Source organism: Schistosoma haematobium, chromosome ZW, assembly GCF_000699445.3.
Source record: "Schistosoma haematobium chromosome ZW, whole genome shotgun sequence".
NCBI classification, from domain to species: Eukaryota; Metazoa; Platyhelminthes; class Trematoda; order Strigeidida; family Schistosomatidae; genus Schistosoma; species Schistosoma haematobium.
This window is the reverse complement of record NC_067195.1, coordinates 59,327,968-59,345,768: the sequence shown is the minus strand read 5'-3', so window position 1 is coordinate 59,345,768 and position 17,801 is coordinate 59,327,968. Positions and strand designations below refer to the sequence as shown.

The window sequence follows — 17,801 nt, the reverse complement described above, 5'->3', positions numbered from 1 at the left end:
ATCTTCACATCGTTATTTAGGACTGCCATTGATCAGTCTCTTGTTGACGTATGTGCATCCTGCGCGGATTGCCTTGATATAGCCTTAAGTCACAAGCTCTTTAAGCTTGGTAGTAGACCGACGTCGAATTACTTTCTTTTTTATAACTAAGGTTTAACGGATACTAGCATAAAAGTACCCATACACATATGTACTTATTCACATTGCAAACTTTTTACATTATTCACATCTTATTGACTCATATTTTCCTACTCAATAAAACTGTCATCTGAATGTTATTAGATAAGCTTTTATTGTAGACTTGACTGTTGAACATAAAATATTCATCGACAATTTTAATTTTGATTATAACCATGAAGGAACTCAGACAAGATTGCTGGACGAAACACTGAATTTATGCAATTCTCGATTTTTACAAATAATACATTTTGAATGTTTAGAAGACAAGAGCTTTTATATGTCATCTTTAAAATTTTTTATTGTGACTAAAAATAAAATATTAAGTAGACCTATTATTCCTATTATAACTGCCAAAAGGCAATAATTGTTAAAAGTTATTAAGTTTTTTTAATATTTGGATTCATGAGTCAATGTAAGATAGACAACCATTGGAAACCTGGAAGCACTGGATGACCGTTTCGTCCTAGTATTGGACTTCTCAGCAGTGCTCATCAACGATCCAGCACCCGTGATTCGAACCCAAGACCTTCGGTCTCGTGCACAAACGCTTAACGTTTAGACCACTGAATCGACATTGAGTTTGCCTTACGTAGCTTTTTGTTACAAGTTAACTGTGCGCAACCGGTAATTATATAAAAGCTTCATTATATAGTTATAGTAAGTTTTATTCTTTAAAGCTCAATAACACTAAGATTAACTATTTCATTTTATTTAAATTTCACGCTTTGTATTTCAGATTGTTCAAGGCGATGTCTTGTTTCAATTTAACATAATTCCACATAACTTATCGAATTTTTTACGGTTGTTTTCATGTAAACATTCAGAAGTTCATTCACTAGATCATCGATTTAATAATTCTCTTGATTATGAAAAAGATGACAAATTACTTTCGCCGTATTTAGACAGCTGTATTTCTATTAAAGTGAGTTCAGATAAGTATAACATGCTTCTCAACTAACATTATTATTACTATAAACAGAATGATCTATTCATTCAGTCAAGCTTTTAGTTCGAGATTATTAAATATTGAAGCTATGAAATAAAACACATACTCTGATAGTTAGGGATTTTAAACTTTTAAATGAAAAAATAATTATGATCTCTTGATGCTTACAGATCATATTAAAAGTAGAGATATGCAGTTGAGATTTCATTAAATATGAATGATTTTCAGTACCAAAAATTGAAGTGAGGAACACTTAAATAATAAGTATATTGATTTTATTAGTACAGTTTTGAAATTTTAATTGTCATATTTTTAAGTAGGTGACAAGATAGTTGAAGATTACAATCCTTTTTAGCCAGTAATCCTTCTCATGTGATGTTTGTCAGAGATCTGTAGAGAAAATCAATAAAAATTTGTAAAAACTAATGGTATCTATGGTTAAGCAAAGATGGATAGTGGTTAGCAGTGCAATCTAGGACGCGCGTTTCGTCCTATTTGGGACTCGTCAGCTGGATGTACCTGCATCTCAGAGTTGCTGTTCACTCCGGGACTCGAACCCATTACTATTCGCTTCAAACGCCATCGCGTTATTCACTTAGGCCTTAAGGTTATATCGAGGCAATTTGCACAGGATACAATTATGTCAACAAGAGACTGATCAATTGCAGTCCTAAATAACAATAGGAAGATACAAGTGAAACAACAACAAGTGTATATCTATAGTTGTTTAGTAAATTAGTGAGATATAATTGAATTTTGTCATAAAACAAACTGATCGAATGATATTGAAGATGAAATATTTTTCTGGTGAATTGTTTTACTCAACAATAAGCAGATTTAGGGAAATATGTTATATAAAACGTATAATCTTTCATGATTTTTCAATCATACAGGGTGTTAATTTTCTTGTGATATTCCATCTTATCCTTTATGTTAAACGGCATGAATCAGTTTATTAAGGACAAACGTTTTGAAGTGTTTCAAAATACTATCCGTGTTTTCCGAGATCTTGATGTTAATTGACTAGATCAAGTTTCTGATTTAACGATATAGACTTCTTGTAGAAAATCGATTCGACAAACATTTTCGATGGACTCACGTTAATTATCGTTCTTCCTGTTTTTAAGTTTAGGAATAAGTGGATTTAAGTAGTATTAGAAAGTTCTTAAAGCGTGGTTCCAGTTCAACAGTTAAGTCTATAAACTTAGTCAATCAATCGATCGATAAATAAACAGCACTTCAATTACGTTTTTTAACGATCATTTCAATAAAAGAAATAATAAAGAATGGAGATGTAACTAAGCAAATCTTATGGACATTCATTCATCGGTAATAATATCGAAAAAACAGAGTCGGAAACTGATTTATTAGGCATATTACCTCTCGCGGGGCGTTAACCATCAATCACGGATCTCTAAACAAACCTAGATATGCTCCGCTTCACAGATATTTTCGAGGGCTTTTTATTGCCTTCTGATCTTCAAGGCCGAGTGTTATTTGGTTTGTCTCGTTTTCCTCTTCGTTGAGAATTGCAAGTTAGGTCTTGCTTTGTGATGCAGCTTGATGATTTCCATAAAGTGTGATCTATTCACCTTCAACGTCCTTTTCTAATTTCTTCCTCAACCGAAAGCTTGTTTCTTCCCTCTCAAAGAAGACTGTTGCTGATGGTATCTGGTCAACGGATCCAGAGTATTTGGTGTAGACATTTGCTCTTAACTACCTGTACCTTTTTATGATGATTGTAGTTCTCCAAGTATCAGCTCTACACAGTAGAATTGTTTCAGTGTTGGTATTGAAAATTCTGACGTTGATTTTGGTTAAGCTGTTTTGAATCCCAAATATTCTTCAATTGTAGGAATAGTGCCCTTGCGTTCCCATTCTGTCTTTATATGTGCATTAGACCCCCTTGTTTATTAATGGTACTATCTAGGTATGTAAAAACTTCGACCTCTTCCAGAACTTTGCCATTTTGTGTGATTTGGTTGTTGTTCCATTTGTTGTTTATTAAGATCTTACTTTTCACCTTGCTAGTGAACATCTTTAAAGAATCCTTGAGGATACTTCCTTTTTTAACTTAGTGCTTTGGAAATTCTTTTACAAAGTTTGAACCATAAAACAATTTACTTGAGAAAAAGCTTTTCAAAATCACTTTTTATCAATCCTGTCCTTAACTCACAAAAATATGGTATTTAGAATTGGTCATTTTTACTAATCGATAAATAATAAAGGTTGTTACGGAAATCTATGTTAAAGTAACAGAAAACTCTGGCATAAACCATAAGTGAAAATAATAGGTAATAAGAGGAATCAGCAAAAAAATTCAATGTTCACGTGAAAAGCATAAAATTGGTCTACAACTCAAAGTAAGTTACAAGTAAACAAAATGAATAATAACATTGTTGGGAAAAAGTTTGGAGGCTGCTAATGCTGTTATTTCTTGGATAAAGTAATATGCATGTAAATAATTTACATTTTGAAGATTATTATCTGAATGGAGTTTTTTGTGGATATTATAATAATTTAATAGTTGAGTTCATGAGTCAATTTAAGCTAGACCACCATGGAAAACCTGGAAGCATTGGACGGTCGTTTCGTTTCAGTGTGGAGCTCCTCAGCAGTATTCATCTACAACCCTGCACCGCGGTGTTCAAACTCAGGACCTATTGGTCACACACACGAGAGCTTAATCTCTAGATACTTTGTATTTGATAAATTTATTTTAAGAAGGGGTTTTTGTGAAGATTTTAGAAATTTCACTAGTTGAAATTAGTTGAAGTTAGACATTAACACCGTTGGATGCCTGCTCATTGGTCTAACAGTTAAGTGATAAGTCCTGGGTTCGAATCTCGATGGGGGCGGGATCATGGATGCGCACTGCTGAGGAGTTCCATACTAGGACAAAACGGCCTTCTAGTGCTTCCAGGTTTTCCATGGTGGTCTAGCTTCAATTGACTCATGGTTTCAAGCAGTGAGACTTATTTTCATCTTAAAGATAAATATTGACGAAGAGTGAGTACCAACTTGAATTCAATGTCCAATATAATTAATATTATTCAAAACAAGTGTTTAAAAGAAATGAAAATTGGCAAACATTATTCATAAATATTATTCAATATATTTGTTTTGATTTCTTCTATTATAGATTTGTTTGTTACCATTTTCTGATTTATGGAGCTTTAATGATTTTACACATTGCAAATATGGAGTCACAGCTGACACACTATCGAAATCAAATTTTCTCGGTAATTACACCAGAAGCAACATATCAATAGTGTATAAAGATGTCTGGCCTGTAAGTTCATTTGCTACTGCTTGATATATATCTTCTTGTGGGTATCTTAGTGAACACGATAATATTGGGTCAAACATGTGCAACCAGCCACTGTACTGATGATTAACTTGACAAATTGAATACTACAGTCCAGTTCACTATATATATAATGCAACAAACATGATGTTTGTTCACCTTTTAGTCGCACCCGGATCTAAGCGTTTGAAAGCTTGCAAATTTTTATACTTTAACAACTTTAAGTTTTTTTCCGGTTGGCTCCTAAAAAAGAACAGACATGAAATTAGACTTTGCTCAAACAAATTGTTTTTAAAGTTTGCAATCGTAATGATAAACCAGGTAATGAAGAGAAAATATTATTAATTAGACCTAGTGTAATGTATTTTTTTGAAATGAAAACAAGCATATTTCATACTTTCTGTGGTTGCTAAAGCATGCTGAGAAGTAATTAAGAAAAACATAATTGTTAGGTCTATAGGGTACATAAGTTAGATCAACTTTTCTATTAAGCTTTGGCAAATTATGCAATAATGACGAATGGTTTCTCAACTGCTGTAGATGAACTTGTATTGTGTTTTGTAATTATTACACCTTGAAATTTCGATCTAAAGTTTTGAGAAAAGGTGGTAAATTATATTGAAAAAAGATAATCATCGACATGAGAAAGAATGTAATTCAAATGAAAATTCCCACCCCCAAATACCTTAAAACGTCTGAGGATGGGGAGAGTCCACTTGCCCTCCTAAAGTGCACCCCAATGGCCACGCATATACAGCCACTGCCAGTGAAATCCTACTCACTACATTCTTGCGACGAAAGTGTTGTTTACGAAATTAAGAGGACTAAAATCAAATGTCCGGCGCTTTAACTGGGTTGGTTGACGCGGAGAGTTCACCTACGGGAGTTGAAAAAAACATTGATTCCAAACCAATGGTGCACGTCGGCTCCAGGATCCTAAGGGAACAGATGGTGTATGAACCAATCGTTGGTCACCGGCTACCATGGCACTGCATTTCCTGACGTCGCTCTATTGACTTGTGGATCAGACCTTTAGGTCAAAGGCTCGGGGTGTGGACTCCTAAGAAAACTACCTGCTTCCGTCTGGGCACCTGGGTAGTATCATATCCCACACACAAATCAAGTGACTTGTATGGCATGCATGTATTCGGTGCCCTTCGTACCAAGATTTATATGTTCAAATAAATAAATAAATGAAATATAAAAGATGGAGCATTAAGCATGAACGTTATCTGTTAAGAAATCATAACTGTTACATAATCAAAAAATTTATTTATTAGCACTATACTATTATTGTCCTGATTATCATAATTATGTTATCCGATGATATTTGAATAATTTAATGTTGAATATTTCATTTACAGGTAGATGTTTTACTGGTTATTCAATTCAAAATGTGTTGTATGATGAATATAAATCCACGTAGGTTTATTACTATTAATAATAAAATGAAAAAAATTTCAGTAATCATGAAGTCCTTATTGTTAAACTCCTTCATAAATAAATAAAAGTTGAAATTGAACAAAAAGATGAACATTTTCTTGGATTTAAACAAAATCTTTCGAAGTCACTGCAATATAGTGTGTCTTTTATTCATACACTCTCGGCTGAGATAAATAAAGATATAGTTAATGGTCTAAAATTGTTGTAAATGTTTTCATTTGTGGTTGAATTCAGTTACTATGTGGATTATTATTACTTGACTAACTTAATCAAACCGAAAGAAAATGGGACAGCATAGAATGCTGCATTGAGAAAATTGAATAATTGCGTACTTATAAGTGATAAGATAAACGTAGAGATGGATATATAGACGGTGATTTTAATAGTATGAATAAGTGACTCACTCAGTATAACTTACATTTGCTTACATCTTACGTCCTGTGATTTCTTTAGGTTCTCTCATTATATCAGCTATTAAGGATCCTGTTCTCACGAGTGTAGCACATAGCTTCCTTCTTAATTTTAACGAACAGCTCCGGATACTTATTTGTCAATAATAATTGTTCGAATTACTGACGCTGTATAAAACTCATAACATAATAATTTATTGGCGAGTCTTTCCGAAAATACAGTGAAATCTTTCATTTTTCAAATATTATATTCCCTTTAAATTCAAGCACTAAAAGTTCTAAGAAGTTAATGAGTACAATTTGTTTTCTTAATTTCACCAACACATAGTTGAAATCAGTTTTTTAGAAAGAATTAATAGGTATCATAGGACACAGAATAACTACTTTGTCGTGTTCTAAGACTCCTTAGATGTATTCATCAGCAAACTTATACCAGCTCGTAACTGTGACCTATACATGCTATAGACAAAAAAAATCACTGAGTTAAAACCCAGTACTTCATATTTCAAACCAGGTAATGTTTAAACGTTTCACACAAATCCAAAATGTTTATTATCTACGAAAAGAGACGTTTATTTTTCTACAACACTTGAGTTGAATTTACACAGTGTAAAATATTGAACTCTTAAAAAGAAATGAGAAATTTAACAGACAACAACATTTTACCATTCACTTAACCTTCTTACCAATTAACTTAAAGTGACGATGTAGCTGGGAACACCTTGTCGACTACTTCTGTTTGAATGCTATAGTAGTGTGGTTTGTGCTACTTACATTGATATAAGTAGTATATGATGTTAGTCGTGAACAGAAGGCCTGGCAGCAGAGAGACAAGAGGATCGAACAGTAAAGAATCGAAACAGAATGCGATTTGTATGAAAATGCAAGAACAATGAAGCTTGAGTTATTCTGAGACAATTGGTGGACATTTTGCAAATAAGGCATTTACTTTATGATTGTTAGATTTGATTAACAAGTCCTGTAATTTTGTGTTGAATACACTCGATTGTTCCCACTGGTGTTCTTGTTCACTACAGTAGTATCACTCATTATTCTGGAAAAATATCGTAATTGGGAACCAAATGAATTAAGCTATACCTTATTGCCAATTCATCTTTTATAATAGATCTATTATTGTTAAATGTTAGAATTATTTTTTGTTTAAACTTTCTGATAGCTAACTGAGTTGGTTTCTAACATAATTTGGACTATTAAGAGATAACATATATAAGCGAACAATATTGTTCTCGATTAGATCCTCATCAGGCTTTACTCTATTATTCAGTAATATTTATATACATATACGATCTCGTCTCTTACACATAGCAGAAGCTATAAGGATTCGAGCCAACAATCCAAGTCTTTGTGTTCATAAGAAATTCGTAACACCCTTATCTCTCCTTTGGCCTTAATAAATGAATTTATCTATTATCATTTTCAATACTCTTTGTTCGTTTATTTTTCTTCACACCCCCACCCTATTTTCTTTCAGATATACGCTCCACCGTCTAATTATCTGAATACTTCTTATTACGCAATCTCACTGCCTATATTTTTCTAATCATTGACCTATCCCCGATTATGTAACATTGATTCTTATCAAAACTAGTACACCTGTTATCATACTAACAATTTTTACTTTTCACTTATTATGTCATCTTTTCCATTGTTATCGTTGACTCATAAACTACCTTGATTGGTTTAGTAATATCGTATATGCATATAAATATTACAGTATGTCAGAGTAAAGCCTGATGAGGATCTAATCGAAAACAATATTTCACAGGTTGAAATCATGAGTCGATTGAAGCTAGACCACCATGGAAAACCTGGAAGCACTGGACGGTTTTTCATGGTGGTCTAGCTTCAATCGACTCATGATTTCAACCTGTGAAATTTCTAAAACTCTCCACAAAAACCCATTCCGAAAACAATATTGTTTGGGAATTTGTATGGTTATTTTTCAAATATTAATATATAAATTAATGATTGGATTTAGTTATTGAATACTAATGAATTGAAATGAATTGATAGTTTATTTTAGTTGTTTTATACGTCTCCTCCTTTGTTTTTGTTTGTCTTACAAACAACAACCATTTTGAGACATTAAAGAAGAATGTATTTTCAAGGAAAAGCTTAGACCAGATTGCCAGATGAAACGTTGGATTTACTTCAAATTCTTTCGCTGAGATTTTACAAATACCTGTTCTTCCTCTTTAATGTCTCACATTAACTCGGTGCCCAAATATTGTGAAACTATTCAATCAAATTTAGACGAAAGTTCTTATTTATTATTCAACAACCATTTGGGGTTTCATTAATTTTTCTCTTACTAATTTCATTAAATGATTTTATACTTAAATTCTAGAGATTAATGAAGCATATTACATTTTACCATTGAAAGATGTACATCCATCAAAACAGAAATATTATCAAATATTGAAAAGAATTCATAATACTACTTATTATATTACTAATTCAAGTAATCAAAATGATGATCTAAGTATTCATTATCAAGTATTATGTAATAATAATTTCTATGGTAATTATTGTGAAATATTTTGTCAAGAACAAAATGGTATTCATGGATATTATAAATGTGATGAACAAACAGGTAATCATATATGTCAACATGGTTGGAGTGGTAAGACATGTACCGAAGGTGAGATAATTTAATAGAAAAAGTTAAAAATAATATTGTACATAATTAAATTGAACAAACGTTTAATTATTATGCAAATATTCTGAATTGTATTGATGCTTTACTATTTTCTGAAAACCCCAAGATAAAGGAATTGGTGAATTTTAACTTTATGTCAATCAATAAGTTTCAAGTTATCTAACTGATGGTTTCACTTTAAGACTTGAGTATTAAGTCTATTTCATTTTTGTGTTACCTACCAAAGGTTATCATGAGTGTCATTTAAGTGGAAAATATAGGAAAACATTTTTTATTATATAGAACTGTTAAGTTACATAATCTTATTGTAATCCAAAGTGTAAGAACAATAGGTCATTTAATTAACATTATTATCATAATAAAAATGATAGTCTTTAACACTGTATGCAAAATGTCAATATGACAATTGATTGATCACTGGATGGTGATCAATGTCATGCGTGTCAAGTCCTTATTTAGTGCAGATCTGTTGGGATATTCAGGAAAATATCCCAAAAATTATTCTATTAAGTCTAATGCTATTCTTGGACTTGGAGATGGTATTATTCTCTTATTGGTCAGTGCTTATTTCACGTGTCATTTTCCTACTGGTCAATATTGTACAATGTTATTTTCTATTTTATGGTACGATGTGGTCTGCTTGATTAGTATATAAACAGAGTGTGTTTTAAATATAATGATTCATAACTCAGAGGCTGTGACTTGAGTTCTAGACTCAACTGTCTGGGCTAGACAGGGAAGCGGGGCCAATCAGAACCCTAGGCCGCCCATTACGTGTTTACGTGTCACTATAATCGATCAATAAAACGCTGCTTATCATAATCTGCAGTGACACGTTACAACAAGATTGAATGCTATCAACCATGTTGCAATGTGGCCACCAGTCTAGGTGACTCGACACTGCGTGCACTATATATTGAGATTAGATGGCGGTTGGAGGTAGTCGACAGGAAACCCTGGAACCGGGTTTCGTGCTACTTGACACTCGTCAGCAAGGTTTACTTGTAATCTTGAGGGAACTGGAGCTCCCTGCTCAGTGTTAACGTCTCTGACAGTGAAGCTAGGTGATACGGGATCGAATGAGTCAGGAAGCACCAGTTCCCTCAATATTACAAGTACATCTTGCTGACGAGTGTCAAGTAGCACGAAACTCGGTTCCAGGGTTTCCTGTCGACTACCTCCAACCACCATCTAAAATGTCAATATGTTTGTTATTCACTTTAATAATAATAATAAATTAAAAGGAAGTACTGTGCGTTAGTAACAACTATATTACATTGACTGCTTCTATAAATTACAATTTGAAATAAGAATTAGTGTCAAAAGATAAAAATGTTTAAATAAACTCTATTTATTATAAACAAAGGTGGATAGTGGCTAGCAGTGGAATCTGGGATGCACGTCTCGTCCTATTTGGGACTCGTCAGCTGGATGTACCTGCATCTCAGAGTTGATGTTCACTCTGAGACTGGAACTCAGTATGGAAATAGCGAGTTAATACGCACAGTATACACATATGCCAATAATAGACTGATCAATTGTAGTCCTAAACATCAATGGGAAGATTCAAGTAAACAATACGAAGTGAAGCTATTTATTATAATTTGTAACAATTAACTCTTTTTGTCTAATTACACATAATCATTATTAGACTGTGTAAGAGTAAATGAAATATTTCCATGTTATTGTAAATAGTAAAATATGGTGTTTTTAAATCGGAAGTTTCATCTTTCATAAGAAATTGAACCGTTTTTTTAATTATCCTACTAGAATTACGTTAAGTTCATGGTTGAGACTACTTTGATTGTAATCAAGATCAGTCATAGTCTGTAATTAGAATACCGATATAACTGATTACATTGATAAGTGGATGAGTTTTAGAAAAAGATGTTCTACTTTGTTAAATAAATAATTTGCTTAAATATCGTTTTCATCTAAAAATAATTAACTAATTTCTGAAATGTATTTTATTGTTTTTGTAATTTAAGCTATATGTGACTTTGGATGTCTACATGGAAGATGTATAAAACCGGGTTATTGCCAGTGAGTTTTAATATGTGCATATATATGTTATAAATGTAGCTTTATAGTATTGACTTTACAGCTGATTCGTAAAGTTATATTGCTAAATTTTATATTTTAATCTTAGAGTTATACTATCACTGTATTGTCCACTTAAAAGGTTCATTTATTGAATCTCTTCCGGAAATAACCACATTCATATGGTTTTACTGATAAAGTTTTAAAATGTTACCAATCAACTTGATTTATTCTAACACTATTCTTTTTCTACATGTTTAGTTGTGATAGCGGTTGGTATGGAAAGGATTGTAGTCAATGTCGTGTTTATCCTGGATGCCTTCATGGTGGTTGTGAAGTTGACAAACGTAATTATACGCTTATTCCTTTCACATGTGAATGTGATCATGGCTGGGGAGGCATGTTATGCGACAAAGGTAAAGTAAATATATACATATATATAAACTTGATTACGAGAATATAAGCTTTAACTAATACTTTAATCCATAGAGCGAAACATAAGGGAGATAACTGAAAATAACCATTATGATGACCCAGAGATAAGATTAATGTTATATTGTCTCATGACTATAAATTTTACTAGCAGAAACGTCCAGTTCTTTAATTTCGTACGTCTGTAATCTGAATAAGATTCTGAAATACTCACTGAGCTCGTAAATCATTCATATCTATCTTTGAAACTTTCTTAGTAAAATGTGTTTTTTTCTAGATGATGCTAATTTTTAATTCATACGGTACATTTATTCATCGAGAACTTCCACTACACTCGTTTCTATCCTAGATTATAATGTGACGAAAAAGAAAGCCTTATTTAAGGAAACTTGTCGTAGGACTACATCATTGTTCAATACTGACCTTAAATTGTTCCTGCTTTTCAATTTCATGACGTTGATTTAGCTCAAAACTCTTTTTGGTTAAAATATATGTATCTAGATTATTGAACTTAAGTAGTTTGCGTGACAATTAATACAGTTACCTCAACCAATGGGAAGCAAAAAATGTTAATCACATTAAGGAATGAAATACAAATGTCCATGTAATCTATATGCCTTTTGGTTGGTATCACAAAAAACATGTGACATATAGTTTTAGCAAGAGACAAAAAAGTCGAAACTCAACCAGATTAACATTTAATACTAATCGCTTACAAATTGTCAGATGGATAGGAAAATATTTTGCTTTAACCACCTAACTTTATATATATTTACCTTCAGTGAATGTAAGGTTTTCTTTGTTCTATGGGATTTAGTATTGCTTAATCATGAATAAAATATCAGGTCTACTAAATTTAGAATTCTAATGTAACTTAAATTTTGTTTTAGACCTACGTTATTGTAGTAGTCACTTGAATATATGCAATAACAATGGAATATGTGTAAATAATGATGCAAATATTGGTGTACCTTATCAATGTATTTGCCCACCTGGATTTCATGGTGATCATTGTGAAATAATTGATTATGACTGTCGAGTTCATGGATGTAATGAAAATGGAGAATGTATTGTGCATGAAATGGGATCGGTAAGTTAATTTAATATTATTGTTCTTAATTATTAATTAGATGCAATACAATCCATTTAGTCTAACCAAAACTGTACACTATCAGAGGTTTTCCAGGTTATAATTTCAAGCTTTTTAAAAACAGAAGTATTCCAAATATTTTTATCTCTTTATTGATAAGTCTTGCGGATTGAACGATATATTTGTTTCCTAAGCTATTCTGTAACCCCCAAGCTAGAATTATACAGCGACCTGAACACGAGAGAGAAGACTCAAAGTATGTGAGAAGTAGTTTACTCCAAGATTCATTTTAATACAGAAAATACAGGGTTTTTATAATATTTTAAATGTCCTTGGGTTGCTAGAAGATTCTGGAATGCTACTTAACGTAGTAGCAGTGTAGCAGCCAATCAATCAGAGCCTCTGCATGTGAAGTTTCGCTTCCTTGATATTTTTGGTTAAGACTTCAAGTGAACGTTGATTGGATTAAACGTTTCTTAGTGTTTCCTGATGCTTGCTTGTCTTTTGCAAGCAATTCTCTGGATCACCTCAACACTTTAGATTACAGTTAATTTGTTTTCAACGAAAATAGTTCAAATTTACTATACTCTGTAAATTAAGGGTTAATTAGTGAGTTTTTATTTGAATAGCCTTATTATTTCAGTTAAATTAAAAGATACCGATTTTCATATTCATTTGGTAAAGAGAAATGAATTCAAAGGGTACCTGAAAAAATTAAGCGGAGTAACTAAAGGTTGATTATATAACGCCAAGTTTTATCATTGTTCATTAATTCGTTTGTATGTATGAATGTATGCAAGTTATTTTCAAATTTCTTATAAAAATCCATATTGTACACTTGATGAGATCAATATAATTTGTTATTATGGTACAACTAACCATTATACAAGGTATATTGTAATTAGGGTTGGCAATAGCATTCAAATTTGAATGGTTTGTTTCTTTTTAATTATCTTTGAAACAGTAAACTTTATAATTTTCTTACTAATTTTCGTGTTTAATCATTCTTTGAAAGAACTTTTAGATTAGTTTAATTTCTTAACAGTATAACTCACCTATGATAAAAAAAGGTTGATGCTCTCTTTTATAGTTACATAATTGGCATTGTTTATAAATTAAATTAAGCCTATACGTTAACTGATCGCTCTGAATTATCATGTTGTATAGACTGTAATTTAGATAAATTTCATTATTAAAATTATCATGTCATCACCAGTTCCCACAACTTAGTGCTATAATGCATTTCGTTTTATATTGGGTTATTAGAATCGGTTGACAAAAAACCCTCAAGACAGACGTTGTGCCAGCTGACACCTGTCAGGATGTGTATGTAATTAAGAGGAAATCAATGTCAAGTATCAGATTAACGCCTTTAGTCTCATAACAATGCTTGTCTAAAACATTGTTGCATCGAAAATCTTTTGTGTTTTGCAGTAACAATAAGGATATATAGATTAAAGCTGAGATCATTGAATGTCGTTTCGTGGTCTATATTATGTCCTTATGCCTTGTGAATATATCACGTGGCTAAACCGCCAATTAGTACATCGACCTGTATGACCTTGGCACTCCACCTATTGCTTTTCTAGAGTTACTGCCGGTCCCAAGCCCGGGTATAGGAGGAGGGTTAGGCATGGGGTTGGCAATCCCATCTCGTAGGAAAAAACATTGCTAAAAAACACCAAACTAATGTCGCATAAACCAGTATAAGCAGACTAGAGTCAACTCTGGGTCCTTATTGGTTCTTCTCGCCTAGTCCTGTCTGTTTGAGTTCAGAACACAATTTCAGCTCCCATTGTATGATTCATGTATTTCAGACATACTTGTTCTATATACAAACAAACGAGACAGCATCATACCATAAAACAGAAAACAACAATTACACAACATCAAGCCAAAAGTAGCTGTGATTGTGAGATACTGTAACTAATAGATTGGGAACAACTCAACAATAGTAAATCGTATAATCGTAGTCAATTGGTCAAATGGAAGCTTATAATAAAATGAATATGAATATGCATATAATATAGTTACTTAATAGTTGTCCAATGAGAATACACGTAATAACAGTCCACAAATAATTCCCAGAAGATACTATTTATTTATTCTTTGTTAGGATATAGCAGTCTAGTATTGGTTATAGCATTTGTTTTTCAAAATTTTGAAATAACTACCAAGCTTCTAACTTATTATATCTCAGAAAGTCAAGGTTTAATGAATTTCCTTTCTTTTCTAACCGATAAAATTAGAAACTGAAAAAGGGCACTTACAACAAAAGAAAATGTCTTTACATAGACATAGTTCTGTTCGAAACTGAGTTGGTAGAAAAATCTGTAATAAGTTTTGTTGTTTTTCAATATTTTAGACAACCTGTTACTGTCACCCCGGTTATCATGGAAATCTTTGTCAGTTCAACCAAACAACCTGCGACGAATTTCCATGTCAGGCAACAGGGTCAATATGTAAAGAACGAGAAATGAGTGATGTACGATTTCCTTCAAATGACCAACAGTTTGTATGTATCTGTCCTCCAGGATTTGAAGGTTCCAACTGTGAAATTAACATCAATGAATGTTTTGAAAAGCCTTGCAAAAATGGTGTGTTAAATCCTCTTTAACTGACTTTTCTTTGGTGTGATAAATCATCTGTACTTTACATTTTCGACATGGTATATGATAAATTGATTTTAAATTTGTTTAACAATTTCCATTACATTAGAAAAGAGATATGAAAGAAGAATGTTATATTCAATGAATTCACATCTAAAACTACATTTGTGAGTCTAGTTCTAAAAGAACAGTCAAGTTTACAATAAATAAGTTTTCTTTAATGCAAGTTTGTTAATGGGAATAAACTTGTTACCCTTTGATAAAATGCGATAAAAGGACTATTATGTAATGTAAACTTTATTCAACTCGTGGATTGATTAAAATTGAGAGATTATTATTCAAACTACATCACTTTACTAAGGGTGGCAGAAGTAATGGAGTAACTAATAACCTGGTCAAATGTTCAATCAGATATAAAAAAATTCCTCATATATTGATGTTAATAAAGTTAGACGTAGTATAATAGGGTGAGAGCTAAATAGACATCTGAGATAGTTTGTGTAAAACTGACGATTTATGTGTAATGAGTGAATGAACCAATTTAGTTAAGTCATATTTCTACCCTATATTAATGTTTCCAAAATTTTTCTATAATATTCATGCTTGTAATTGAAGTAAATTAAGTTCTTCAGTCATGTTATACAAATTCTAATCGAACATGTAAAAATAAACGGCTTTATACTCTCATTAATAATCCTTATGGAAAGACAGGTTGATTATACAACAACTGATTAACGTTGAAAGAGAAGGAGCTATGATAACTTGTCAGCTTAACAGAGTAAATTCAAAGGAAGCAGAAACCAATGATATCAGTTCTACAAATGTCTACAATGAAGTGGATCAGATTATGATACACTTAAATGATCCTGTCTTCAAACAAAATGATACTGACTTAAAAGAATATAGATGATATTCATTTTTATTTGTAAGTGAATGAACTTAATCCTAAATGTTTAAGTAATGTTTCATGGGGGAATGTTATAAGTTTTTTTTCAAAATATATTGGATAGATAATTCGAGTTCTAATGGATAAATTTCACTTACCACCAAATATCAGTAAACATTTTGACATGATCCAGATGAATTTAGTATACATAAAGATGAATGTATAATCTTTTTTATGAAATGAATTAGTGGAATATATCGAATCTTCAAGAAAGTGATAACACTAGTCCTAAATTTATCCAATATAATTAATTTGCACCAAGTCAGTTTTCGTATTTTTAAGTTATGCAAGTGTAGTGGGTGTATATCGGATGTTTTATTCTGCTCTTCATCATTTGAATTCCAGGTGGACTTTGTAAAGATGTTGTGAACGGTTATCAGTGCGTATGTCCGTCTGGTTATAATGGAGATAACTGTGAAACTCAAGAATACAGCTGCTTTACAAATAAATGCCCTTATGGTTATAAATGTTTTACAAACAGTACAACATCGTTATGTGTTTCCTCAATTCCTCATAAGTTAACAGCGTTACATTCCTCAAACAATCAAACAAAATCTGGAATATCGTTTAAAGATATACAGCCAACTTACTTAAAATTTACACAGTTCTCCCATGGTCCCTCAATTGTGATATTTACTCTATTAACTCTCTTCATTGTAATTATATCACTTCTTTTATTGAAATATGTTTTAAGGTTAAATGCATTCAGACAAATCGCTTACTATAATCATGAGTCTGATGTTGAACTAAATTATGTTCGAAATTCAATGAACACAAGAAGCGATTTTGTATTTAATCAATTCAAAGAACTGAAAAACAGCTGCTATTTGAATAGTAACTTGTACATTGATCATGTAAATAAATTGGCAGACATCGAGAAGTGAATATCCTCAAAGAAAAAAACTTACTGTATAAATTAAACACACTCATTTAGATCACATGAACTAGATGAAAATAAATTGGTCGTAAAATATTTTTATGGAGATAATAAGCCGCTTGTTTATTACTGGATATCATAAGTAACTTGATGCTGGATTGAAAATTACATCAAATTGGAGTTAAAATGTTCGAGAAAAATCTACATTTAAGAAACATTTAAATTATATGCTACAGAACAAACAAACGTATATGGTCACCATTTTCAGAGTATTTGACTATTTATTAAGGGTATATAAATTAATTTCCATAACTATTTTAACTTCCTATTTAATTTACATTGATTATGATCCTCTCTTATTATTTATGAATTTACTCAGGTTATATAGGAGGAGTTAACAATCGTTCAAAAATACTTAATTCGATAATTTCTCTTAAAATTATAGGGCATAATTTACAACATATTATAGAAGATGTAAACCAAATCCATTATAAAGTTTTAGTAGTTTTAATACCAGAATAATTCTGATACAGATAGCATGATAAAATTAACGATATCGTGATGGGCAAAGGTATTCAAAACTTCTGACTGACTTGAAGGTTCCAAAGTGTTTTATAGTGAGGAATTATCAACAGATACAGCTACCACATAAGTGATAACAACTTGGAAGGAAATGAGAACGACAATTAATTGGATTGTGAGCCACTGGGATTAAAACACGTCTAATTTGCTGTAATTGAGGATGTGGTTACCACAATATTATATGGAAACAGTAGGTAATATACAACACCAGACTGGAATTTGAAGTGAATTGGTCATACGGTATTCGTATATGCTCAGC

At 31.8% G+C, this 17,801-nt stretch overlaps 1 protein-coding gene across 1 annotated transcript; it reads left to right on the top strand.

Moving 5' to 3' along the window:
* Positions 1-3,577: 3,577 nt before the first annotated feature.
* Positions 3,578-16,967, top strand: DLL4 (Delta-like protein 4; the record flags this gene model as incomplete). The annotated part of the gene is made up of 8 exons (XM_012938868.2): positions 3,578-3,583; positions 4,269-4,422; positions 8,691-8,948; positions 10,955-11,009; positions 11,268-11,422; positions 12,329-12,528; positions 14,894-15,125; positions 16,429-16,967. 8 exons carry the CDS (start codon positions 3,578-3,580, stop codon positions 16,965-16,967), a joined length of 1,599 nt encoding a protein of 532 aa, XP_012794322.2.
* Positions 16,968-17,801: the final 834 nt, after the last annotated feature.